Here is a 25,738-nt window from a genome sequence, read left to right on the forward strand (position 1 = left end):
TAGACACAACAATAAATAAAATACAATTATAAATGGAATACAATAATCAAAGTACAATTATAAATAGAAACAAGAGATAGAGCTAGACAGAAAATGCAATTTTAAATAGGTGGGTTTTGAGATGGGATGTAAAGGTGGGAAGAGAATTGATGTTACGAATGTTGGGAGGGAATGAGTTCCAGAGTTTGGGGGCAGAGCAGCTGAATGCTCTGTCCCCCATCGTGCTGAGACGGGCAGGGTTGTGGGGGGACACAGAGGTGGAGGGAGGAAAATGATCTGAGGGAAAGGGAGGGAATAGGTATTTGAAGAAGGTCAGATAGGTATGGGGGGCAAGGTTATGGATAGCTGTAAATGTATAAAGAAGAAATTTAAAGTTGATTCTATATTTGACCGGGAACCAGTGGAGCTTTTGGAGGACGGGGGTGATGTGGTGAAAGGATGAGGTCCTGGTGATGTAAAAATAAGAATGTAAAAATAATGGTCTTTTTTGGGTGGGTAGATTTGAATTTATTTTCATCCTTTCTCAATGCCATTTTTTACGTTTGTACTTTTAATCACATACTGCACACTATCGATGTGAATGTACAATGTTTATCCAATTGTGAACACTGTGACCGTTTAAAGCCCCTCACGGAATGAATACAGATTTGCCTTTATTAGTCTTGCAGTGGAGAAATTTACATTTCACAGCAGCAAAGTTATGAAAGGAATGAAAGTAGAAAACAAAAATACATGAGCTGCTGGAAAGGCAGTCACTCTCGCGGCACCGTCTTGAACTCAAAAGAAAACTAAATAACTATATGACAAGACAAAGGCACAGAGAGTCATTCATTCTTAAGTACTTTCTGTACCCTCTTTGTTACATGAAACAGTTCTAGATGAAAGAGGAGAGGATCAAAGCGTATTTCCACCAGTGGATGAGGGACATCATGGTGGATTGTGCATGTCGATTACAAGCTAAATGTTGAAAGCAATCTGATCTGTATTAAACAAGGATCACAGACGAGGTGCTCATGGGGCTGTGCACTTATGAAATACGATGCCATCTTACACAGTGCAGAGATACATACTGTATATACTGAGGCATTCATAGAGTAGACAGAGTGGTACCCTTGCGAACTAGCATAACTTTGCATGATGGCTAAAGCTAAATTGTTCTCACAGTGAAAGCACTGAGCGTGTCACAACTTCAGGAGCTTAAGTTCCACCGGTAGGGATTTGTGACTTTAAGATGCAGCACATCTCAATGAAGTTCTTCAGCTGCAGCATGGATTCTGTCCCGCTGAGCCTTCTGGTCCAAGGCCAGCCGAGCGAGCTTATTGGGTTCCGGCTGTAGAGACGGTTGATGCTTGCCTCGGAGATGATCAGTTGAAGTGTTATGAGGTGTGCATAATAGCTGTATCCGACAACATGAGGAGCAAACCACGAGCCTTCGTCTTTTTCACCTTCATCCTCAAACGGTAGACAAAGGCAGGATGAAGCAAGCGGTTCAATTTTACTTATGTCAAAGTTGTCGCAAAGTTACTGGTGTTTGACAGAAGATCAATAAATACCTCACCCCCCAACGCTTTCTTAGTAATTGGTTTTGATGTCCGTTCTAAGACCCAGGCAGAGTTTGACATTTCTTTAATATACATGCAGTATCTGGAAAAAGTCGAAGGTTATCTGATGACTTTTCGAATGTCATCAACAAGTCTGTCTACGGAAATGAAATCGTTGGAGTCCTTAGTGAGAGGCAGCCTTCAACACGTGCCATCTATTGCTATTCACAAAAAAAAAGTGTTTTCAAAAAAAGGCCTGTTTCCTCTGGTTGGTATGCTGAAAACCGATTATCAAAATACGCATTAACAAGATACGTATTACGATAATTTGTTCGTATTAGTCCAAGTTTAACCCCATGTCTACCCCAAATATTCCGCTTTATGTGGCTTTTTGGTCAAGGTGTACAGCATCATACACACACACACACACACACACACACACACACACACACACACACACACACACACACACACACACACACACACACACACACACATGCACACACACACATACTCAAATCAAACTAAATGGATTCATCCGGATAATTTCATTATTTTGATTATAATTTGATTTGTGATTACTATGTGCTTGCAAAGTCACTTTGGACTTTCTCAACTCACTTATTTATTTATCCATTTGAGAAATAAAGTTTGCTGAGCTGCTTACATCAGATCCAAAATGCACCATATTTCCCTTTTGGCATTGATTTGAATTGAAAGGCTGCTGGGAGATGCTGTGACCCACTAAGCTTCTAGATTGAGAAACAACCCACTTTGCACGTCTTGACTGTTTTTTGCACTTGTATGTAGAACAATATTTGTAACCAACTACATATCCTAATTCATGTGCATCTCATAAATAAGGGGAGAGCTGCATCAGTGCCAATAAACTTTACCGGTGCAGTAGGGCGGCGCCCCACTCCAAGTGCCGTCCTCTTTACAGTGGCGTGTAGCATTGCCCACCAGCATCCCTCCTTGCAAACAAGAGTACTGTAGCACAGAGCCGTAGGTCCAACTGTGGGTTGCGGGAATGATCACATTTGGGGGAACACCAGGGTCACCACAGGAAATAGCTAGAGAGACCATTGAGAGAGGTCAGGGAGGTTTGGATATATATATATGTATTGTGTATTATGAAATAATATTTGGGCGATAGGTTGATACCATTGTGATTCTGAGTGTGAACAACATATGCAAATTGGTAATTGCCTCATCATTAACGTACCTGACACAATGTGAGCGCCAATATATTCATTAAAATGCATTTCATTTCACATTCATTTCATTCATTCATTCATTTCAAATTTCATTTATCCATTTATCTTCTGGAAATGCTTCCATAATGTAAATGGGATGGACGTTGTTGAAAAAAATCTTTCCTGTTGAGTTTTTGAAAAATTGACATCTTACAGAGTTCAGACAGCACAGCTCTCTCGTTGACACAGATATGAAATTGCCCTCAATTTTCCATTTCTGCCAAACAATTGGTCCGGCGACACCAAGCCAAAGTTGGATTACTTTGTCCTTTCCTTGCCCCTCAGGCACCCTCTTCTCCCCCCAAAATTATTTTGATAAGAACCTGCTCCTGGAATTTAATGCCCCATGCTCCACATTCACCTTGCCCTCTTTGTCCAATTCTTCATTTCTACATCCATGCTGCCATGTCCTCATTGTATGGTATAAAGGCATTCATAATAAGACATGTCTCTGTTTAAAGCTGACTTTCATCTTTGTGCCGTATCAGCCACAAGATATCCACTCCTCTCCGAAACTTTTTGGTTTGAGGCAAATGTCTTTACATTCATTGCAGATTGAAAACATCTGGTCACCGCATCAAAAGACGGGTATGAGAGAAAAGACCAGCATTTGAGATATTGGATTTAAAACAAAAGTTTGAATGATAACTGTAATTTTAAATGAAGCACCACATTTTTAATTGACGAAAAATGTTGAAAGAGACATCTTTTCAGATGAAAAACATTGAGATTTAAAAGAGGAGTTTGCAATATGCCTGCATCATAGTGTGTTAAAATGTAGAAGAGCACAACTTTAAAACAATTCTGGGGGAGGAAGAGGCAATCTTTGCAGTGTGCTAACCTGGATGAGTGTAGCAATGTTACCTTTGTCATAATGCCGTACACTCCCATGGCTTTAAAGACTAAGCCTTCTGTAACTAAGTCTACTTTGAAAATTTGTTCAACCGTGCGATAGGAAACATATGACTCATCCTCGCACTAAATCACACGCCCACATGAACAATTAATAACTTTTCAGGCTCTTCTTTAAATATGCTCCACCTTTTACTCACTTACAACTGCTATTTATGTCAGACAATGTGGATGATGTAGCCCCTACTGTGGGTGTTTTTAATGGGTGCTATTTTTTTTTTCATGAGCATTAACTGTTAATCCCTACCCAAGCATCGAGGGGTTGGTCTGTCCCAGCGTCCATCATGGAGGCAGGTGAGGATTGCTGACCCGAGCAGATAGAAGCCTTGTTTGCAGTGAATGGCCACGGTTGTGCCATATCTAAATATTTCTGGGTAACGTAGTCCTGACTGCCGTACACCGTTTTCAACGTGCCCGGGATCCGAACAGTTGACCACTGGTGAGAAGAGAGCATAAATGAGCATGTGCGACACTAGAATTTGATGTATCAAACCTCACAAAGGAAATATTTTCACTGCATCTAATTCCTTTATGGTGACTGAAGTTGGGGTTGAAGTGGTTAGGCACGAACAACTGACAATAACTTAACTGTCAAAGAATCATAGGGTTAGTAATGTTTATGCTTGTGATAACACCACTGGAGTGACGCAAAACTGTTCCGTTACATTGACCGACTTTATCCATGCACAATCATGTTATATTTTATTTCAGCATGCCCTCGGTTCTCCTATGTAAATTTTCCCTGTCACTAAATAATGACGGAATCAGTCATTAATTATTAGGAGAGTTCCCTTTGATGTCCACTGGAAAGACAAGCAGCTTCGTAGCACTCTTCCAGGTACCCGGTCCATTTTGTTAAACAGTCTTTAGTCTCGGGACAAGTTGTGTCCATAATTTGTAAAATGGCTTCAAATGACTTCTACTGGGCGTATTTTAATAAGATTCCTCCGCATATAACTATATTTTACGTTTTAAGACTTACTCTGAATATTCAGGAAGTCTTGTTTTTGAGTTGGTGACAAGTCCGTACGTGACGTTATGAAAGGACCGCCCCCTGACTGAAAAAAGACACATTGTAGCAGTCCTTCATCAACGTCAATGGATTTTGCTGTACATGTTTGGTCTGAGAACCGTGTTGCACCCAAAAGCCGACAGAAGAGGGCATCCAAGCTCCATATAAGGAATTTATCAGCCTGTGGAAGCGGAGGTGGCCACTGGAGGTCGCCATTTTGTGCCTCTTTTTTTTGGGTGAGAGATTTTCCCCCAATGTTGCCTCAAAATGGCACATATAAGTCTTTAATCGATTGCAAACATGTATGCTTTCCTCTTCAGAACTATTTGAATCATATTCATAACTGGATATGTAACAAGAAAGCATATTCTCCGAATCTGAAGCCATTGTTTGGCCAGCAATGCAAGACGTCTTGGCGTGATGTCACGAACTGGGGGCGGGACTTTCTGAAAATGCCCAATTCGCAGCTCAATTTTTTGCAGATTTTGGACAATTTAAGTCATTTTTATTGGTGTTTTGCATTTGAATAAAAATATCATAATGCGTGTTTTGGGTATTTTAGATGCTATAAAACGTTTTTCTGATGTCAGTTAAAAAACAAAAAAGTGACGTCGGTTGCCCTTTAATGTCAGTCAAAAACAGCAGTTTTGTTTTCTGCATTTCACTGTGATTTGTTGATTTTGACTCTAATTCAAGTCCAAAGAGGAGCATGGAATATGAATGTGTGTTTGTGTGAGTGTATTTTATATGTCTTCACATGTATCGGCACCCAAGGGGAAAAGGGAAGGAGAAAAATAAATTAATTGACAGCTGCTACACAGAAGCAAAAGGTGAGGCTAAATTCCTCGAAAAGAAGGCAGATTGGTGCAACTCTGCTGTATCTGCCCCTGCGAGAGCGCATGGGTGGTTGCACAATTTAATACATCGTAACTGTTCGAACGTAACACGGTCAGTGGGGGTTGGTAATTTTACGTGAAATGCGTCTGAAATATACCGCAGACTGTGTGTGTGCAAAGGGGAATCAACAAATATGATGGAAACTCACACTGGTCACAATATTAGGTACAGCGGTACAAGTACGCCACCTTTCCCTGCCAAGATGCCAGATTGTACTCTGGATTGGTTTTCAGTCAAGTGGAGGGCACACACAGAGATAGACAACCGTACACTTTATCTTTTAGATTTCATTGAGTGGAAAGGGAACCGATGATGAAGTCAGGCTGCAAAACGCTCTTCCATTGCCAGGATAATCATATGAGATTGCAATTTGATGATGATGTTAGCATATTATTGTCGAAAATACAATTATGTATCAACATACAATAACGTTTAGGCTTAATTAATTTCATTTTCTACCCCTGCCTTTGATAATTAATGAATTGAGGTATTCATATCAGCTTGAATCAAACTGTTTCTTTGTATTACCTTTGCAGAGAGGGAGGGGGTTGCTCCATTGCCCGTTGAGTCGACATTGAGCGTGTGAATTTCCAGTCAGGATGTAACCTTTATTACACGTGAAGTTGACCACATCGTTGAGGTTGAATTCGCTGCCGTTTGTCCGCCCATTAGCTGGGTTTCCAGGGTGACCGCAGGTTATGGCTGAGGGTAGGCAGTAGAGATGATACAAAATGTCTTGCCAAGAAAAACAAACAAAATTTGACCCATCCTACACTTCATTAGGCACATTGGCCACGTGGCATTAAACTTTATCACATTATCAAAAAGGTTGATCAAGGTTCATTCATTAGATGTTAATCTGCTTTTGTATTATTGAGCACTTACGGACGCAAACAGGTGTCTTTCCAGACCATCGATGGTCTTGTTGACAAATTCTGACAGATGTGCCGATCAAGCGATATCCCAGCATGCACTGGTAGACCACAGTGTCTCGGTAACTTGAGCCGTCACCGCTAATATGACCGTTGATAATGGGATTTGGAGAGTCACAGTGGCCAGCTAGAAGGAAAAAAGTCATTAGACTTGAATACTCCATCAAAAGATCCCAAAGTCACATTGATGTATTTATTTTGTTGAACTTCCGAGATAATATTCTCTGAAGAGAAAGCACTGTGATGGTGACACAGGCTTCATTTGAATGTGGCACATCCAGACGGAAACACGTTAAAAATCACTTTATATCGTCTTGAATCAGTGCTTTTCCGACTGAATAAGGCATTATATGAGAATAATGCATCAGTTAGACAATCATTTGCACTCAGTGGGGCATATGAACAGATGATTTTGTTTTAGGTTCATTTAATTTTATATTATCTCATCGAGAAATGCACAGAAACTGGTGTGTGGTCAAAGTTTTGGATCAGTTTGTCATTATACTTATATACCAACAAACTCTGTTTTCCCTACCGTTAGAGGCACAGCAGTCCCCGGTTAGACTCTAAACTAGACTTAGACTCTAAAATATTTTGGAGCAGGTCTGTGGAATATATTGTCGATTTATCTGGAAGACTGATGCTCGCCCTGACAGCAGGCCTGTCTCACGATTTCTGTTATCATACATATCAAATGTTTTTGATGGGAGTCTCCCCCTACCCCATCTCTGACTCACAAAAGCACGCCTTTTCAGATCTTGCTTTAACTGGGAGAAGAAAAATACCTTCTAAAATATGCTGGCAAAATTAAGAATTAATATTGAGCGTTAATAGGTGGGTGTCGTGGTAAGTAAATAGTTTGCCTCAAAGTCCTGAGGTTGAGGGTTTGAATTTGGCTTCTCTTGCGAAACTTCATTAGGACAAGTTGGAAAGAAAATGGATGATAGCTAGATACAGCTCAGCCTTTGATAAACAACAAAAAAGTTTTCTTAATTATTATTATTATTATTATTATTATTATTATTATTATTATTATTATTATTATTATTATTATTATTATTTAAATCGTTCAATCAGCTTGCTGTGCATGCTGTCGGATTGTCGGAGGAAATGGGAGAATTTGGATAAACAGGACAGAGGAGAACATGCAAACTCAACATAGGAAGGCTGGAATTGACCACACAACCTCCACACTGTGAGCTTGAGGTGACAAAAACAACATTTATTTTGACTTACCAAGGCACCTGGTTTCTGAACCACTCCACAGCCCGTTGGCTCCACACTCTCTGACATGAGACCCCACCAAAGTATAACCATGATTACACATGAAGATTGCAGTCGCGCCAAATGTGGTCAGTGTTCCAAGTTTGGTACCAAATGGCGGAGTGGGAAGGTCACCACAGGACAAGACTGCAGAGAAAAAAATGAGGAGGTCATGTCTCCCGAACCGCTGGTCCTCTTTCTAACATTGGTTTGCAAGTTGTAACGGGTAGAATACCAATTAATGAAGGAAAAAAAAACAATATATAGAAAGTAATAGAGAACAATTGATGTACAGCTAAAAGTGCAGGTCCTTCACAAACCATGACTTAAAAATATAAAAGCTATTTTGACAAGTATCAAAGATAATAACCCCATATGAGTCAAATTTTTGAAAAAAAAAAAAGGGAAAAAAAGAATTACTGATATATACTTGCATATAGCATATACTTGTCTCAACTATACCATATTACTGTACTTATATGACTTACTCTTGCATGTAGCTGGGTCATCCGACCCCTCCCACGTCCCATTGGCAAGGCAGCCTAGAGTGCGATGTCCGGCGCCGAATGTGTACCCCTCTGAACATTCCAACATGGCCAAGGATCCAAACTCTCCCAGCGAACCAGACAGCAGATGATAGGTTGTGTGATCCGACAAGACACCTTCAATGCTTGAACAGTGAATGGCTGGAAAATACATGGAAGGTCAAGAGAGCTGAATTAATGAAGCATCCAGTTGCAACTGGCGAGCGTGTCAAACTACCGTAGGAGTAATACATTCCATCAGTAGTATAAATTGAATCCAGTTGTCACACATACAAGTTCTTCCTCTCCTTTTCACTTCTCACATGTACCCCTCTTACTTGTCACTCATGAGGAATTTTTTATCAGTTCAAACAATGAACAAAATGTCTGGACTTATCGCCCACTTCTGAAGGAGAGTTGAAATTAATAAGACGCACAGCATTCTCTCCAATTGCAACAATTATACTTACAGAGACACCTTGGAGGTGAGGCTGAATTACTCCAGCTGCCATCTTCCAAACACACTGCTGTGGCTGGTAAACTGGGATCAAGGTGATAACCATGTTTACAGTGGTATGTCACCTGACTGCCCACGTTGTAATGGTAGGCATAAAAGCTGCCATTGCCCGGTGACTTCGGGATCCCACATGAGATAGCTGTCAATCACAAAGGTAAATGTTGAGGGAATATTCAAGCAATTCATCCTAAAATAAGTTTTTATCTGGACTCATGTATAGCTTTGCTTTGAATAGGAGACTAATTTGTTATGACGACCACATTTGGAAATAACCAATAAAAAATGTTTAATAGCGATGAATGAGCTATAGTAATACTAGTCATGTTTTGTAAACGCTAAAGATGATTTGACTTTGAGTATTATCAAAATGTTGATCTACCTAATTTTGGCTTCATATAGACTGCTAAAACGTCCTATAACGCTGACACCGGTGCTATCCTAACCTGTCTATGGTGTTTTGAATTAATCAGTATTAAGCTGAATCGACTTCTAAAAAAAATAAACATAAAAAAAAAACATCTGGAAAAGGGAATGCATCTTGAAAAACTTGCACCGGTCAATCTTAGTGCTGCTGTACCTATTGCATTACCTTGACAGAATGGTGGAGGTGTGTCCCATTGGAATAGCCCATTGGGACGTAGCCTACAGGTGCAATTCATAGAGCCGACCAGACGGTAACCATGGTTACAGTAGAACTGGAGTCTGCTGCCAGGGCGGAGTTTTGTTCGGTTGACGACACCCCCGTTCGCTGGGGGATCATTAATACTACAGTATGCAGCTGAAGATACAATGAGAGACAAAGCCAAAAGAAATAAATTCTCAGTACCTTTTGGGATACAAAAAGAAAACTTTTTCAGCGTGGGTGGAATGACTCACCGACACATAACAACAAAGTGAGTCAGCAATCATAATTTCTATGTCGGCTATTTATCTTTCATCGAAAAGAGCTTCGTACATCAGCCTCTCTCAAATGACCTGTGTGGCCTTTTTTGTTTCAGCTTACTTCAACTACCTGAAAATGCATCTGTGCACTCTGAGTTCAAGTTCTAGAACCCACGGGCTTCAAAGAGCTCGCTTAGCTTCATGATATGACGAGAGATGAGATTTAATTGAGAAATAGTGTATGCTACCTGTATGCTACCCTTCTTAGCTAACAATATCATTAGAACTAGATCGTTTTTAAAAATATCACCTTGGGGACCACACACACACACACACACACACACACACACACACACACACACACACACACACACACACACACACACACACACACACACACACACACACACACACAGACACACACACACGCACACAAATTTTACAGCGTGTTTAATATAAAGAATGCATGTACCTGAGTATCTTATCTTGAATCCTTTCTTGTTGGTTGCATGGTCAGTGGACCAGCGTAGGTAAAGCTGATTGGTTTTGGAGGTAAAGTTGAGTTGAGATGAATGATTTCCGCTGAGAGCCACAAGCAAAGGGCTCTGTCCTGAGGATCCTGCAAGGATTGCATGAATGAAAAACATACTGTGAAACAAGCAGTGTGTTCATAGTCTATCCTGCATTTCAGATTGCATGGATAACGGATTAATCATTTTCTCCCGTGAAGCTATGGCATTACCCACACAATACTGTAATAATAATAATAATAATAATAATAATAATAATAATAATAATAATAATAATATTAATAATAATAATAAAAACAACAACAACAACAATAATAATAATAATAATAATAATAAAAATAATAATAATAGCATGCAGAATCAAACAGCTGATGCAAGCCTTTGTATTGAAATCAAATTATTTTTACATAATGACAGATGCCAAAACTATCATAAGAGTAACACGGTTAAAGGTTCTCACACAGTCGATCTTAAAATGTTTTACAAAAATGAACAGTATAGTTTTGTTTTGTGCTTTGCTGATCAATAATCACATGCTTTTTGGATTGAAATTCAAGTAAAAAGGTAAACATATAACTCTCTTTAAAATACACAAACACATGCACATGCATACACATGAGACACTGTATAAGCTGTGCATACCATCAAAAATTTCCAGTTCGTCAAACTGCTTCTCACTGTGGAACATCTCGACATAGATGTTGATGATGAAACCTGAGGGACAAGACCTTCATTTAATGCTCGGAAAATTACACCAGACAATATTTGGAAGATTATTCATTTAACATGCTTATCATTAACAATGGAGAACTGCACTGCATATTTTGGCTCACTTGTTTTCCAAAACGATGAGGGGGCAGAAACATTTCCCAGTGATTAACTGCAAGTCAACATTAATGCTAACTCAACCAGAAACATGAACATACTGCTAAATTAATACTAAATACTAGTAATACGAGGCAGAATGTACTGGAGTACATTGAATACAAGTTTTTGTGTGTGTGTGTGTGTGTGTGTGTGTGTGTGTGTGTGTGTGTGTGTGTGTGTGTGTGTGTGTGTGTGTGTGTGTGTGTGTGTGCACGTGCATCTGTGTGTGTGAGAGACATGTCGAGTGACGCCCACTATGCCAAGAGCACCTGGAAGCATGCGAAGCAGCCAGGAACAGGTTTGGCTATTGGGGTAGTTACTGGGGAACATGGGACTCAAGATGATTCCTGATGATGAAAATCGCTCCTCATTAGCTGGACACTGGGCTGGAAGGGAAAAGATCCATTGACGTGTTATAAACAATATCAAGAAGAGACATTTAGGAAGCCTTTTTTTCTATTTCATTCAATGTTGTCTTCCTGTTTACATGTCCACTCTGTAGACATACCCATTTGAAGAAAAAACAAGAATGAAAGTGTATGTGAATCAATCACATTACTAACTGTTAGCACTGATGTGTGATGATCGAACAAACTGTGTGAATGGAGTTTTCATCAGACTTGAATACAAGCATCAGTGCACAGGATGTGCCGCTCCATCTTGACGTGTGAGAGCCATAAACACTTGCACATAAAGAGGAGGTGAACTCAAAATGTGGCAAAGGAGCACTTACGTCGCATACCGTTGTTGTAAAAGCACAGAGGTTTTAGCTTTTAAACACAATGGGAAGAGCAACAGAGTGGCCCGAGCCTCTTGGCTTTTGCCGCAAGAGGAACCAGTGAAGCATGCCAGATATGATTCGTCTCACAAATTTCACAAACGACATGCTGTGATTATAAATGTGGGTTCATTGTTGAAAATGATTGTTAAAAAGTATTAAAACATAGCTTTTAATTAAGCAAATGTAAGAAAAAAAAGTTGCAATTGTGGTGTGGACAGTAAACAAACAATGTAGGGTATGTTTTTCTCCTGGCTGGTACCAATATTTTGTGAATATATTTGTAGCATTTTTTTATGTTCCATTTTGAGTGAAAAGGCAAAATTAATCTTTTTAGAACAAGATACGTAATTTCCGTTAAAAAATATGAGTGATTGAGGCAGAAAAAAAGTGTATTCTGTTGTCTTGTTTCCCCCCCCCCAACCACTTTGACTCATACGATGGATTATTGATTATGGAATAAAATGCATAAAAGGGGGATTAATGAAATGTGAAAATTGTGAGAAAAATGCACTTTGATGTCTATTAATTGGGAAGTACCAACAAAAAACCCATTTGGGTGTTTGGAGTTCCACCTCCCAGGAGCAGACTAACATTCACAAAGTGAAATTTACACTTATAATGATTTTGATGGATTCACAAGGGTGACTGGAGAAGATTCGCTTAAGTTCTCAAAATATTATTTTTTGTTTTCCGATGTATAAAGCGCATCCAAAAGCCTTCATTTTTTTCAACAGATAACCCTGCGCCTTGTACACAGGTGTGCCTTATATATGTCCAGTAATATTAAGCAACAACAGGTCTCGTAAAGGACAACCGACGTCACTTTTTTGTTTCCTAACTGACATCAGAAAAACGTTTTATAGCATCTAAAACCACGCAGTATGATATTTTTAGTCAAATGCAAAACACCAATAAAAAGAACTTAAATCGTGTAAAAAGTACTTCAATTTGAAACCGGAAGTGGCCAGTTTCAGAAGGTCCCGCCCCCATGTTCGTGGTGTCACGGTAAGACGTCTTGCCTTGCTCTAGAATCAAAACAATGGCTTCAGATTCGGAGAATATGCTTTCCTGTCACTCATCCAGTTATGAATATGATTCAAATAGTTCTGAAGAGGAAAGCATACATGTTTGCAATCAATTAAAGAATTTATTCCGTGTCATTTTGAGGGGGGAAATGTAGCACCGAATGTGTGTCATCTTGGTGGGGAAATGTAGCACTGAAAAGAGGCAGAAGAGGGCGACAAAGCTCCGTGGAAAGCTCAGTGGAAACGGGCTGATTAATTCGTTACAATTTTTGCCAGTGAATATCAAATAGATGCTCGGTGCCACACACAAGGATTGACCATCGCGTTATTTATGTGTTTTCCTTCTAATTTCGCCATCAACACAGATAAACCAAACAAAGTATTGCAAAATGCACTGAGGTGATGCAAGGTATGTCCTTTCTCGCTGAGGGGCGTTCCTTCAGTGACGTATGGTGAGGACTCGTAACCAACTCAAAAACAAGATGCTGGGGTAATTATCGCGAATTACCCCAACACAAGACTTCCGGAATATTCAGCGCGAGTCTTAAAACGTTAAATATAGCTATATGAGGTGGAATCTTTGTAAAATACGCTCAGTAGAAGTCATTTGAAGCCATTTTACAAATTATGGAGACAACTTGTACGGAGACGTCGGTTGTCCTTTAACTACACACTGTAAGCAGCCATGACTCTCTTTCCCTCTGTACAATAAGTAGTGTGTAAGACACCATTTATTGGAGGTGTGCCTTATACTGCAGTGCACCTTATACAGCGAAAAATACGGTACATGCATTAACTGATATGATACAGCTGACTTACCTTGGCAGGTTGGCGGTGGGGCCTCAAACAGTAAATGGGAGTTGAGCATACACATCAGCTGCGCCTTCCCAACTAGTGTGTATCCAGGGAAACAATGATAGACCACACTATCACCTGGTGAAAAAAATATATATACAGAAATGAGTCCCTTGCAATTAATTTTGGCCTCATGAAAAGCTGTTTTCTAACAGCTTTTCATTGTTTTTTAACAGCTCTGTTTCCTTGATGCTTCCCACCTTACAATGTTAAAAAGTACATATTTCATATAATTTTTCCTTTGCTCATTAGGTAAATGATATTTTTTTTAGTACATTAAAAATCGACTGATTTTTATTTTATCAGAGTAAACAGCAAAGTATATTTGCAAGTTTTTTTCTTGGCGACAGGGATATGATCATGTTTTACTTGAAAAGCCGGTATTTTGCACATAGTTTTGACAGGGAAAATTTATCTTTGCTGTCGACATATGTTCCAAATGAAGGTTGATTTAATTAAAAGGTCAAAAGAGGGTGAGAGCACATTACACAGCGTCGTGATGAGGAAAAATAGACGTCTTGATAAATTATCATTTCCCCCAGAATTTATGTTTTTCATAGCCTCAGCAATTTTTTTTATCACAATGGAAAAATCATTTTGGTTTATATGGTGGCTCTTCACACGATGTGAAAAACGATTTCAACACAAAATGGCGAACAATATTTAGTTTAGATAAAATGGAAACAATCAATCTTTTGGTTGATTACAAATTCAACTATTCATATTTATGTAGCATTTTGGATTATTACCTATTAGGAAATCTTCATCCTCATACATTACATCAGCATTCTCCACTACAGGCGGAGGAGGACATTTCTTCAAACGGTAAGCTGGGAAGAAGAATCAAGTTGACAATGTGTGATTCACGCATGTAGAACATCCACTATTTATAAAGGTATGTGATGTGTTTGTACCAGTAATGGTTGAAAGTAGCTGAATCAAATAGAAATATTCATATTCAATTTTATTTTGACGAGCTGTCCAATACAAACATGGCCCATGGTGACCTTTTGTAAGAAAACCTCAGCATGGAAAATTAGATATGCCATATATGTCTCATCTCATCTCATTTTCTGTACCGCTTATTCCTCATTAGGGTCATGGGGGTTGCTGGAGCCTATCTCAGCTGTCTTCGGGCACGAGGCGGGGGACACCCTGAATTGGTTGCCAGCCAATCGCAGGGCACACAAAGACATACAACAGTCACTCTCACACTCACACCTAGGGACAATTTGGAGTGTTCAATCTGCCTGCCATGTATGTTTTTGGAGTGTGGGAGGAAACCGGAGGACCCGGAGAAAACCCACGCAGGTCCGGGGAGAACTCGACTACCAGGCCACCCTGCCATATATGTATAAACCCAAAATCTAATTTAAATCGAAATTAAAATGTGTGGATGGATTAATTTTTCAGGATAATGAAAGCCAGTTCTAAAGGTTTAATTATTCCATTTATTTATAATTTAAAAAAAAATAATATTGTGAAACACTGACTTCGGCTGGTGGGTTTAAAAGACCACTCTTTAAGGCTTGAAGTTAAAAAAATGTGTTATAATACAGTGGGACCTTGGTTTACGAACTAATTGGTTCCCAGACAGAGTGCGTAAGGCGAAAAGTGTGTATCCCAAAAATTCATTTCCCATAGGAAACCATTAAAATGAGAATAATCCGTTCCCAGGTCCCCATCAAATATAATTTTATACTTTCTAATTTTCTAAGCCTTAAAACTACACAACATATACCTTATTTTATGTATAATAAATGTGCTATAGTATTATGATTAAAGAAATAAACTGTACTGTACAATAACATCATTTTATTTACCTTTGTTATGGTCGTTAATGGCTTGATGGAATGCAGTTTCTGGTTTCCTCAGCATTAAACACTTGATGAGGAACATAGGATTCTTTCACGATCTTGAGGAATGATCCCATGTAGGTGATTTCTCTGTGATAATTGTATCTAGTTCTTCATCAATTGTGATATGTTTAGCTGGGTTTATCGCTTTTTGCATCAAGTGTACAGATGACTTGTGCGGGTTATTTGCGCAGCCTGATTGATGGGATATTTTAACTGTTTTCTATCAATGTTCTCACTATTCTCACACTTTAGTTTTTTTTGTTTCAAGCTCCCTCATCTCCCTTTCGTGTCTGTGTTTTCTTACTCTCTCTCTGTCTGTCTGCCTGTCTCGTTAATGTGTAACCCCCCCCCCCCTCACTGCTGGGTTCTTGACCAATCACGTGGCTTTAACCGAAGACGCCATTTTGTTTTCTGGAGAACGGCCTCACTCTCGCTCTGTCAGTAACCACATCCCCCACTGCTGTGTTCTTGACCAATCACGCTTTAACCGAATACTGGAGGCGTGGAATAGAGGACAAAAACAGTGGCCACCATTTTCTTGTTAGGAGAACGGGCTCGTTCGCAAACGACACATCACACATTGTGGCAGCTCAGTGTGTATCCCGAAAAATAGTTTGTATGCCAAGGTAAAATTTTCATAAATCTAACGTTCGTAAACCGAAAAGTTCGTCAGCCAAAAGGTTCGTAAACCGAGGTTTCACTGTAATACTCTCATTATGGAAAAGTTGATTTTCGGGCAGTAATAAGGAAACAGTAACAAGTCATTATGGGGCTCCTTGTACATCAAATTGGAGGCAGAAAATGGGGCCGGAAATGTCACGTTGGGCCTCAGAGAGTTTGGAGGAACGGGTGGGGCTGAGGGATATAAAAGGATGTTTTTGTGTACCATGGAAGTTGAGTATGAAGAATCCTCCAGTCGAAAAGTCAGAGTGAAAGCGGATCAGAACCTTGGAGCTGGAACTGTAGGCTGACTCTAATGCCGTGTTGCCACTGAAAACACCCAGTTGAGGACTTGATGCATCTGGACCATCCCTGCATGGAGGATGAGGTGGGAGTACAGACACGTGACAAAGAAAATTTAAGCCGACTGCACAAGCAGAAGCCGTCTTATGCCGTATAGTATGTAGGGTGGCAAAGGAAGAAAAAAAAAAAAAAAAAAAATCTAAATTTATACTGACTATCATCACTCAGTTTGAACAAATGTAGCCCTTAAAAATCAAGATGACAAAATACTAAATAATTATCTACAGCCAGATGCTGTTTTAGGATCATTGCCTCCTCTGATATAAACTCTAATTTGCTGCCATTGAGTAGCATTTACTATCTAATTTTAACAACATATTTGGTTCTGCGCAATGAAACAAGGCACATCTTGTTCTGAAAGGGGAAGTATAAAGAGAATATATGAGAAGGTATCATGTACGGTTTCTCATGTTCACCAAGGTCTAGGGTTGACGGTGATTTATAGTTTGGTACCTTTGTTTGCATTTCCACACTTTCGCAAGACAAGTTGATTGAACAAAGCCCTCGGATTAACGACTTCATTTACCTCATTAAATATTGACTGTTGTTGAAAGGTGACATTTTCTGAAATGCACCTATTTTGTTTTTAATGAGCATACATTTGGATTAAACAAGGTCTGTAAAATTTTAATTCAAAAAAAGAGTGCCCGAAATCTCTTGGATGCCCAATAATTCAAGGTCCTCTGTAGATGTTGGAACTCATTTAGTGAATCAACATTTCAGTGTGTTTAGGTAGAAATATAATACGGAGGGTTAAGTGGTTCTACTTTTTATGTCCGAAACTCACATCAGTATTCCCCTTTTCTTCAATTTCAATATTTGGTAGTTTATATCTATAATTCATAATTAATTATGAAAGGTGCAGAAATGCTGCTAGAGCTAAATAAAAATCCTCTTCAGCTGGCTGTTCATATTTTTTTATCAAGGCATCCCATTCATGGTGAAATGTGAAGAGTAATGTGATCCCCTGAAAATTCCAAAGTAACGCAATGACCTCGTGTTTTATGTAAAATGTACAAGTGAGCATTTTGAATCGTGACTACAAAACTTACTGTCAAGAGAGTCAAATGTGAAATAGCAGCATAATATGACCCTGTTGTAATATATCACACGTGCCATCTTTTCTGGCTCAGACCAATGGGAAGTGGGAGAATGTAAGTCCGAGCCCCATAGTCTGGCTAAATACATGGATGAACAATAATGGCAATGATTGTAGTGGATTTTGTCAATTCTAGTGTGGAGAGTTCTTTTAAGAAGTTATTACAGGATGCAATCATGAGGCTCAGGTATAGAATGATTTTAAAATTGATTGGAACCATTTCCCCCCCATCTGCATTGAACGAAGACCTCTAGCACTCGAAAATATTTAAATTCACCTACAATCAACAATCAGCAAAACAACGTTTCAACAGAACAATGATTGGAAACAAATTCAAAACTTCTGTTGGAATGGATCAAGTAGGCATGTATAAACCTTCTGGACTCACCATCACAAAGCTTCTCATCTGCAATAAGATTTGTTCAAATGGAAAATAAAAATAAAAAATGAATACGTACAACGTTCCTCTCCGTGATCAGAGTTGGGGAAGTTCTCAACGCAACTGTATGTACGAGTAATAATAATCTCAAATCCAGTGCATGAATCGGTGGGGAGGTGTCATTTAGCAGCTGGTAAAACACACCAAGGGGAAGTTTGACAAGACCCCCTGACATTTATATACAGTTGTTGCCATCATTACCCAGGAGTTAATGGCTTTGCCGAGCCGAAAAGCAGCAAGCGCAAATCATTGCGATATGTTGAACACAGCAATGTACAAGATGCGACATTCAGCACGATTATGATTAATGAGAACATGGAACAAAAGAGGACTGCTGAAGGGAGAAGAGACAATAGATGTGCAAAAAGGTTGCTTGCATGAGAGGCAAAAATAAGTTGGAGTAGCAACATTTTTTATACAGTGCTTTACATAAATTGAACAAAATCATTGGCGAGAACTCGTTAATTGCTGAAGTTAAAAAAATAATAGGTTTAATTGATGAAGCCTCTCGGATGAGAAGCGAAACGTCTGACACCTTCAAAGAAGTACAGATGACGGATTTTCATCGATGGACCACTTCTGTACGACTGAGCGGTTACACAGACTGACACAGGAAGGTTTATCAAGGCTTTAATATATGGAAACATTTGAGGTGTGGATGCAATAAATATGCAATTGACTAGATTTTCACATCATATTGAGATGGGCCTTTTGCACTTAACAAAAAGTCAAAGAATAGTATTCAAGAATAAAGAGCCAAACATGCAGGGATGAATCGGAATGAGGCTGTGGTGATAGCCTTGACGAGCTGAGTATTAGTGATTGACCAAATGCAAATCAATGTAAAGTTATTTTAATTTCAGTCTCAATCAAAATACTGGTGTTAATTAGTTCTTCCAGAAGCATCCAGCTGTTTACTTTAGGTTAAGACCTGACAGATTTAGCTGGTCCGTTGCAGCACAAAAAACTAAATGTTACCTCACTTGCTTTATTTTTGGTCTCAGTGATCCACCAGCAGACTCGATAAAGTAAACGGCCTAAAGGTAGCCCTAAACACAGCGGTGCACCATTAAGAGTTGCAAACATACAACTTTAATTTGTCCCTTTAGAGCCCATGAGAAGTGGTTGGGATGCATCATTAAATGGAACCCCAAGATCTCTTTTTTTATTACACTCTAAAGGCAGTGGAAGGGGCAGCATACCCAATAGATGCTGGAACGGCTTTTGCTTCAAATTTCCATGCATGTGAAATTTACATGATATTGTGATTTCTAGTTTACATGACACTGACTCAGCATTGGCGGCATCCAATAGCTCATTATATTTTATTTGGACAACTAAATTAAGAGCAGTAAAGGAGCTTTTCCTACTTTTGAAAAGAGTATTCACAAAATAACAAGATCAATACAAACTTTTGGCAAGCCAATTTGCTTCCAAATGCAAATTATATTCCTAAAATGTGTATAATATGTAGATTGATCTTTGCAATAGCTTGCTTTCACTATTATTACATGCTAAATTACAGTATTTACTTTGCTACGCGACAATGTCAGGGAATTAATATTCTACAGGTCAGTGTAGTGTTCTATCAGCTCAGTGATTACCAAATCCGCTTGCATCTGTTGACTCACATCGTTCTGGTCTTCTCCTAACATGTATCGAATAGACTCTGAAGGGCAGCAACATCGAAAGCAAGTGGTCACCATTGGCATTGTGAATGTCCGACTTTCAAAGTGCCTGCATTGGATTCAGTCACTGCACAGCTTGACTCTCACTGCATCAAATTAACTCCTTTGGGCACCTCATGACCTGATGATATGATAAGCTGTCAATGGTCAAACATGGTCCGCTTTGTTTTAGTTTTATGTAAATTCAATTAATCAACAACACCTGGTTAAACAGTAACAAATAAGTGCAAATATTGTCTAGAGGTGACCCAAACTTGTTTGATGCAGTGTGTCTCACCAGCATTGTGAACACAGCTCCAGTCCTCCTTCCATTTCATTCCCTACTCCCCACCGAATCTGATCAGTACTACCAGAGTTAGCGAGGCTCCCTGGGCTCTTGTACTCCATTGCGGCTGGTCCACTAAGTCACATGAAATTGGTCAGTGGTCCCATTGTAAATTCATTGCTGTCATACTCCCAGTATTACAATCTTAGCCCCCACATTGAATGCCATTATAGCGACAGTAGTGCCCTGGTGCGCATAAACCAGGGTATGTATCAGGAGACTGTAATGAGCCACTTCCTTCCAAAAAAATAAAATAAAATCAGTGTCACAGAGCTGCAGTAAATAACACTGTAAGACTTTCAGACACCTATCCTGTATTTGTAATGTTTTTAACTAGATGAGAAAGTTTGAATTGTGCAGTGCAGTTCTACACCAGGGTAAAATATACCCATACTAATAAACATACAACGGAAAATGTCTCTCCATAGATGAGAAGGAGCTCCTTTGATTTGTATATTTAAGCGTATTTACACTTACCATACAGCAATGTAGTCAGTGACAGGCTCAGTCTGCAACAGGGTAAAGTTGATGTAAACTCCATGTCCGTGGGGGACAGCGATGAGCCAGCTACAGTCTTGTGAGTTGGGGTATTCATTGGGGTATTGAGGCGAATAAATGGTCCCATTTTCAGCAGTGACATTGTAGCCACAGGGAGCTGTAAAGGCAGAATCATAAAATATTATTTATTTGAAAGTAAAAGACAATTCTAAAACATGCTTCAAGAGTTGAGAGAAACAAAAAAAGCTACTTTAAGATCAAGTAGGTATGGGCATTATTGGATATTGGATATTGGATATTGGATATGCCTTTATTAGTCTCACAGTGGAGAAATTTACATTTCACAGCAGCAAAGTGATGCAAGGAATGAAAGTAGAAAAACAAAATATATATATATATATATATATATATATATATATATATATATATATATATAGTAAAGTCTCGTTATATCGATATCGGATATATCGATAGTCCCGGTTATATCGATACTATTTCTATGCACGCACGGAGAAAATTACATGCAAACGGGGTCGGATATATCGATAGTCCCGGTTATATCGATATTTTTTCGGACTCCCTTGAATATCGATATAACGAGACTTTACTATATATATATATATATATATATATATATATATATATATATATATATATATATATATATATATATATATATATATATATATATATATAATATAAATCATATATATAATATAATCAATTAAAATCTGTGATAAATTGATTGTTTTGTGACTTGGAGCGCTCGCTTGGGCTGAAAAAAGCAGACATGCTTATTATTTTGTTCCAATACTTTGGCCAGCAAGGACAACATGACATCCGTAGTGAAAGTTGAGTTACATCGACAGGTACAACAGCACAAATTCAACGGGCATAAAAATAATGCTCAGTAAAACCTCTGAATTGTAAATTGAGAAGATATATTTTTCCAATTTATGAAAACATTTAATGATTGATTGATTTTTCATCTTCAATATCCAAACATAAGCAGAAGAAAGTTATATGCAAGATTTGAATGCACCATAATGAATTGTTCTTACCCTCACAGCGTGGAAATGGGTGATTCCACTTTCGGTTGGTCCCATGCAGACATGTCAGGACTGGGTGTCCAATCAAAACATAGCCAGGATAACACAGGAATGTTATTGACCTGCCAGCGCTGTAGTCACTGTTGATGATGTCACCATTGATAAAAGGAGAAGGATCCTGGCAGTTTTGAAGTTGGTAAGCTAAAAACAGATAACGAATTAGTCCATCAAATGTACAGAAACATTTTAACACATTGGCTAACTACAATGTGATGGGCCAAACCAATTCAATCGCAAACCACAGCATTTTCAAAGTATCCAGATTAGCAATGATGGAGAATTACAGGCAGCGAATACACTGTCGTTGTCTGGCACACACGGGATGAATAAAATTACATAACCGATTTCAAAAACATTCACATTCACAAAAGTAGGAGTGACTGATAAAAAAAAAAGCTGGAATGTATGCAAATGTGTTTAATCATGGCAGTCCGTTTTGCACCACAGTACAGTATATTAATTGAAAAATGTGTTTTGTCACATGTGTGGCAATGTCTCAACAGCCAAGTGTGCAGATGGGAGGTGTCTCAAGGCCTACTTCAGGTCTCAGTTCTGATTGGCCATTTAGCTCTATGTGATGGGGAAAAATAGGACTCATACATAGTGCTGCCTTGACATATGAGTTTGATCAGCTGTGACCATGCTCGGAACTCAAACCACTCTCATGTCAGATCATCCCTGTCGTAATGGCACAAATTAAACTCGTATTTTAAGGCATGGCGGTACACCTTGTTGAATGGAGGCACACATTGCCAAGGGAATTAATCCCAACTATGAGGGCATTCTGACACAGGACTATATTCAAAAAAATATTATTTCTCCCAGTCCCGCGAATACAGTTTCTGTACTAACCATGTGAGTTAGCAAGCACAATAATCTGAATAGCCGCCCTTCACCGTCACAAATTGCTGTGAAAACAAGGGCAATTATCTCATGCATGGAAATGTAGGTGAGATTCTGTCTCCTTTAGCAAGCAAGGTTATGCTGGCGGGCAGCCCCACAATGACATGTTTTGTATTTTTGATGAGAACCACTCAGGGATAAGAGAAAATTATATAAGTCAGCACCTCATGAGGGTGGGGGTGTTGTATTGCAACGTTACATCTTTTTTTAGATAAGAGCAAAGAAATAAGGTTATGTTACAAATTACAATACATAAAAAAAAACACTTGTCCACTGATGAAAGCTTATAGTCTTTCATCAAAACACCCCATTAATTGGAAACGGCTGTTCCATTTGGATACCAATCAGTCATACTTTTTCTGAACCATGCGATGAAGCATTTTTTTTCTTGTCGCCTAAACGACATTAGTGGGTTGAGTTAAATGAAAATAAACAGATGGTTGAAGTCTGTTCGGTTTGTAACTTTCAATTTAAAATATGATCACTCATTTTCTGTTTGGAGTGAAATAATTAATGTCACTCGTGAGTATCAAAGATGAACTTACCTTGATAAATGAGTTTAAACCCCATCCTGTTCTCTGAATGGTCACTGTAGAAGTGAATGATGGTCTGGTGGGTGGTGCTTAGGAGAGATGGCAGGACTTGCGAACCAGTGAACTGTCCAATCAGAGATGAGCTGTGCTGTGCTCCCGACCGCACTTCTAGGAAGTCATGGTTATCTTCAGAAGAAAAGTTTTGGAAATGAATGTGAGCTCCTGAAATAAAATAGAAAAAATGTATTTTAAGAGTGCCACATTTAACACAGAACAATCATTTTAACATCTGACCAAGAAAACAAAAATTCTCATTGTTAAAATTTTCCTACTGTAATTTACTTGTCCAAGAACAAGCACATTTCTTCCACATAGTCTAAACACTATAACCCGATGTTATCAATGTAAAATTCAAAACAGAACACATCACACCCTCACCTCTAATTAAAGATGTGATAACGCTTTTAATAAACCATATGTGACTCCTGTTAATTTTGTCTGCTACTTCACCAGCAGATGTACTGACACAGCCACATCCTTTTAAGGAATTATTCTCCAGCGCATAATAGTTACCATATCCTGTCGGCAAGATGATTTGCCAGGTGCAGTCGAGGTTGCCGGGGTAGTTGCCTGGGAAACCTGGACTCAGGATCACTCCAGTGACCTCAGACAATACCCCACCACAACGAGCTGACGGGATAAAAGAAAGGAAGGGTTGTGTTAACGAGGTACCATCTGTGCTTCATCACGGACAAGATTGAACCAAAAAGAACCCCCCCCCCCCCAAAAAAAAACTAATAAACGGGGCCGTAAAGTACAAGCACGTCAATCTACACTGAAAAGTATATATATATATACAGTAAAGTCTCGTTATATTGATATTCAAGGGAGTCCGAAAAATATCGATATAACCGGGACTATCGATATATCCGACCCTGTTTGCATGTAATTTTCTCCGTGCGTGCATAGAAATAGTATCGATATAACCGGGACTATCGATATATCCGATATCGATATAACGAGACTTTACTGTATATATATATATATATATATATATATATATATATATATATATATATATATATATATATATATTGTCACATTAACCAAAAGTGCAACTTACTGCATATTAACCAAAAGTGCAACTTACTGCATGTCTTTTACTGTGTGTGTGTGTGTGTGTGCGTGTGTGTGTGTGTGTGCGTGCGTGTGTGTGTGTGTGTGTGTGTGTGTGTGTGTGTGTGTGTGTGTGTGTGTGTGTGTGTGTGTGTGTGTGTGTGTGCGTGCGTGCGTGCGCGTGTATGTGTGTGCACACCTATGCAAAGAGGAGGTGGGTAGTTCCATCTGCGCACAGTCCCAGGCATGCAAGAAATATGAGAGTGGCCCTTGAAGTGAGAAAAAAAATGCAATCAATTATTTTGCCAAATAGTAATGCTACTATATGCTTGGTGGAGTTAGCATATTACCTGTAAGGTGTATCCAGGCTCACAGGTGAAGGCGACTACTTCATTGACCATGTATCTGTCTCCTGTTTTTATGCCATTAGCTGGGATCATTGGCTCAGGACAAGTCGTCAGACCAACCGCTGAATCAGATTTAGATAAAAAAAAGCATGGCTTCAGTGGAGGACAGTCAAAGTGATAGTATAAGTAAGAAAACCCCTTCATGCACCAATAATGAAAATCTGTAACGTGATAATATGATAGTTAGATTTCCACTGTATTGACCTCTGTCCCTGAAAGTCTTCATTAACCTAACTTATTTTGGAATGTAGAACTTAGCTGTTGAGACATGCTTTGGGTACTTTTCCAGAACTGGCAGTGGTTGTGTATATTTATATAATATGAGAATGATCAATGATTATTTTATCTCTCGCATCATAATCATTTTTATAAATAAATGTGAGCTATGACAACACACTGAAAAAGTGTGTCTAATGCCTTGTTCATTTTAGGTGTAGCTATGGCCTTTGCTAATTATGTTAAGGGTGTGTTAGTGAGTATACATGCGGGGATTCGATAACGGGTCAATCTTAAGAGGCTGGTTGATCAAAAAGTTGATATTTGGTCATAAAAAGGGTTGGGCACCCCAGAACTATAGGATGCACAGCAGGGGGAACAAAACATTAAATTATGATGGTTTATTGTGTATTTGTAGCCCATGTAATCATTTTGATAGTTGGCTATTATTGCTAATATAGATTCATAGAACACATGTTGCCTTCATAATTAGGCCTCTGATTTTTTTTGCGGTTCCAGTCATACTTGTTTTGGGGGGATTTTTGGGTCCGATGTGGCTCTTTCAACATTTTGCGTTTTTGAATTTGAAGAAGGGAATGTGTGTGTGTGTGTGTCTGCTGGTGGGTGCATGTTTGTGTCTTCCATTTGTTTGTGTATTTCAATCCCAAACTTCTGCAGGAGACCAACCCGAGAGTAAGTGGTTACCATAGCAACACTGGGGCGGAAGAG

The 25,738-nt window shown here is 39.0% G+C and overlaps 1 protein-coding gene across 1 annotated transcript in view; it reads right to left on the reverse strand.

Annotated features, from left to right (window-relative positions):
• csmd1a (CUB and Sushi multiple domains 1a) overlaps nucleotides 1-25,738 on the reverse strand; it is a 379,749-nt gene that overhangs the window by 24,569 nt on the left and 329,442 nt on the right. Inside the window, exons 40-59 of the mRNA XM_088992707.1 lie at nucleotides 24,737-24,855; nucleotides 24,586-24,655; nucleotides 23,844-23,960; nucleotides 23,283-23,492; nucleotides 21,787-21,975; nucleotides 20,705-20,882; nucleotides 16,540-16,685; nucleotides 14,544-14,624; nucleotides 13,759-13,872; nucleotides 11,403-11,519; nucleotides 10,909-10,980; nucleotides 10,209-10,355; nucleotides 9,444-9,632; nucleotides 8,808-8,993; nucleotides 8,302-8,499; nucleotides 7,787-7,960; nucleotides 6,504-6,677; nucleotides 6,147-6,320; nucleotides 3,957-4,145; nucleotides 2,438-2,614 (exon numbers count right to left, since the gene is read on the reverse strand). Of these exons, the coding sequence (XP_088848833.1) occupies nucleotides 2,438-2,614; nucleotides 3,957-4,145; nucleotides 6,147-6,320; nucleotides 6,504-6,677; nucleotides 7,787-7,960; nucleotides 8,302-8,499; nucleotides 8,808-8,993; nucleotides 9,444-9,632; nucleotides 10,209-10,355; nucleotides 10,909-10,980; nucleotides 11,403-11,519; nucleotides 13,759-13,872; nucleotides 14,544-14,624; nucleotides 16,540-16,685; nucleotides 20,705-20,882; nucleotides 21,787-21,975; nucleotides 23,283-23,492; nucleotides 23,844-23,960; nucleotides 24,586-24,655; nucleotides 24,737-24,855 (3,021 nt within the window). The remainder of the gene's footprint in view (nucleotides 1-2,437; nucleotides 2,615-3,956; nucleotides 4,146-6,146; nucleotides 6,321-6,503; nucleotides 6,678-7,786; nucleotides 7,961-8,301; nucleotides 8,500-8,807; nucleotides 8,994-9,443; nucleotides 9,633-10,208; nucleotides 10,356-10,908; nucleotides 10,981-11,402; nucleotides 11,520-13,758; nucleotides 13,873-14,543; nucleotides 14,625-16,539; nucleotides 16,686-20,704; nucleotides 20,883-21,786; nucleotides 21,976-23,282; nucleotides 23,493-23,843; nucleotides 23,961-24,585; nucleotides 24,656-24,736; nucleotides 24,856-25,738) is intronic.

Source organism: Hippocampus bargibanti, linkage group LG03 (assembly GCF_051943395.1).
Source record: "Hippocampus bargibanti isolate YZ-2025 linkage group LG03, ASM5194339v1, whole genome shotgun sequence".
Classification (NCBI taxonomy): domain Eukaryota; kingdom Metazoa; phylum Chordata; class Actinopteri; order Syngnathiformes; family Syngnathidae; genus Hippocampus; species Hippocampus bargibanti.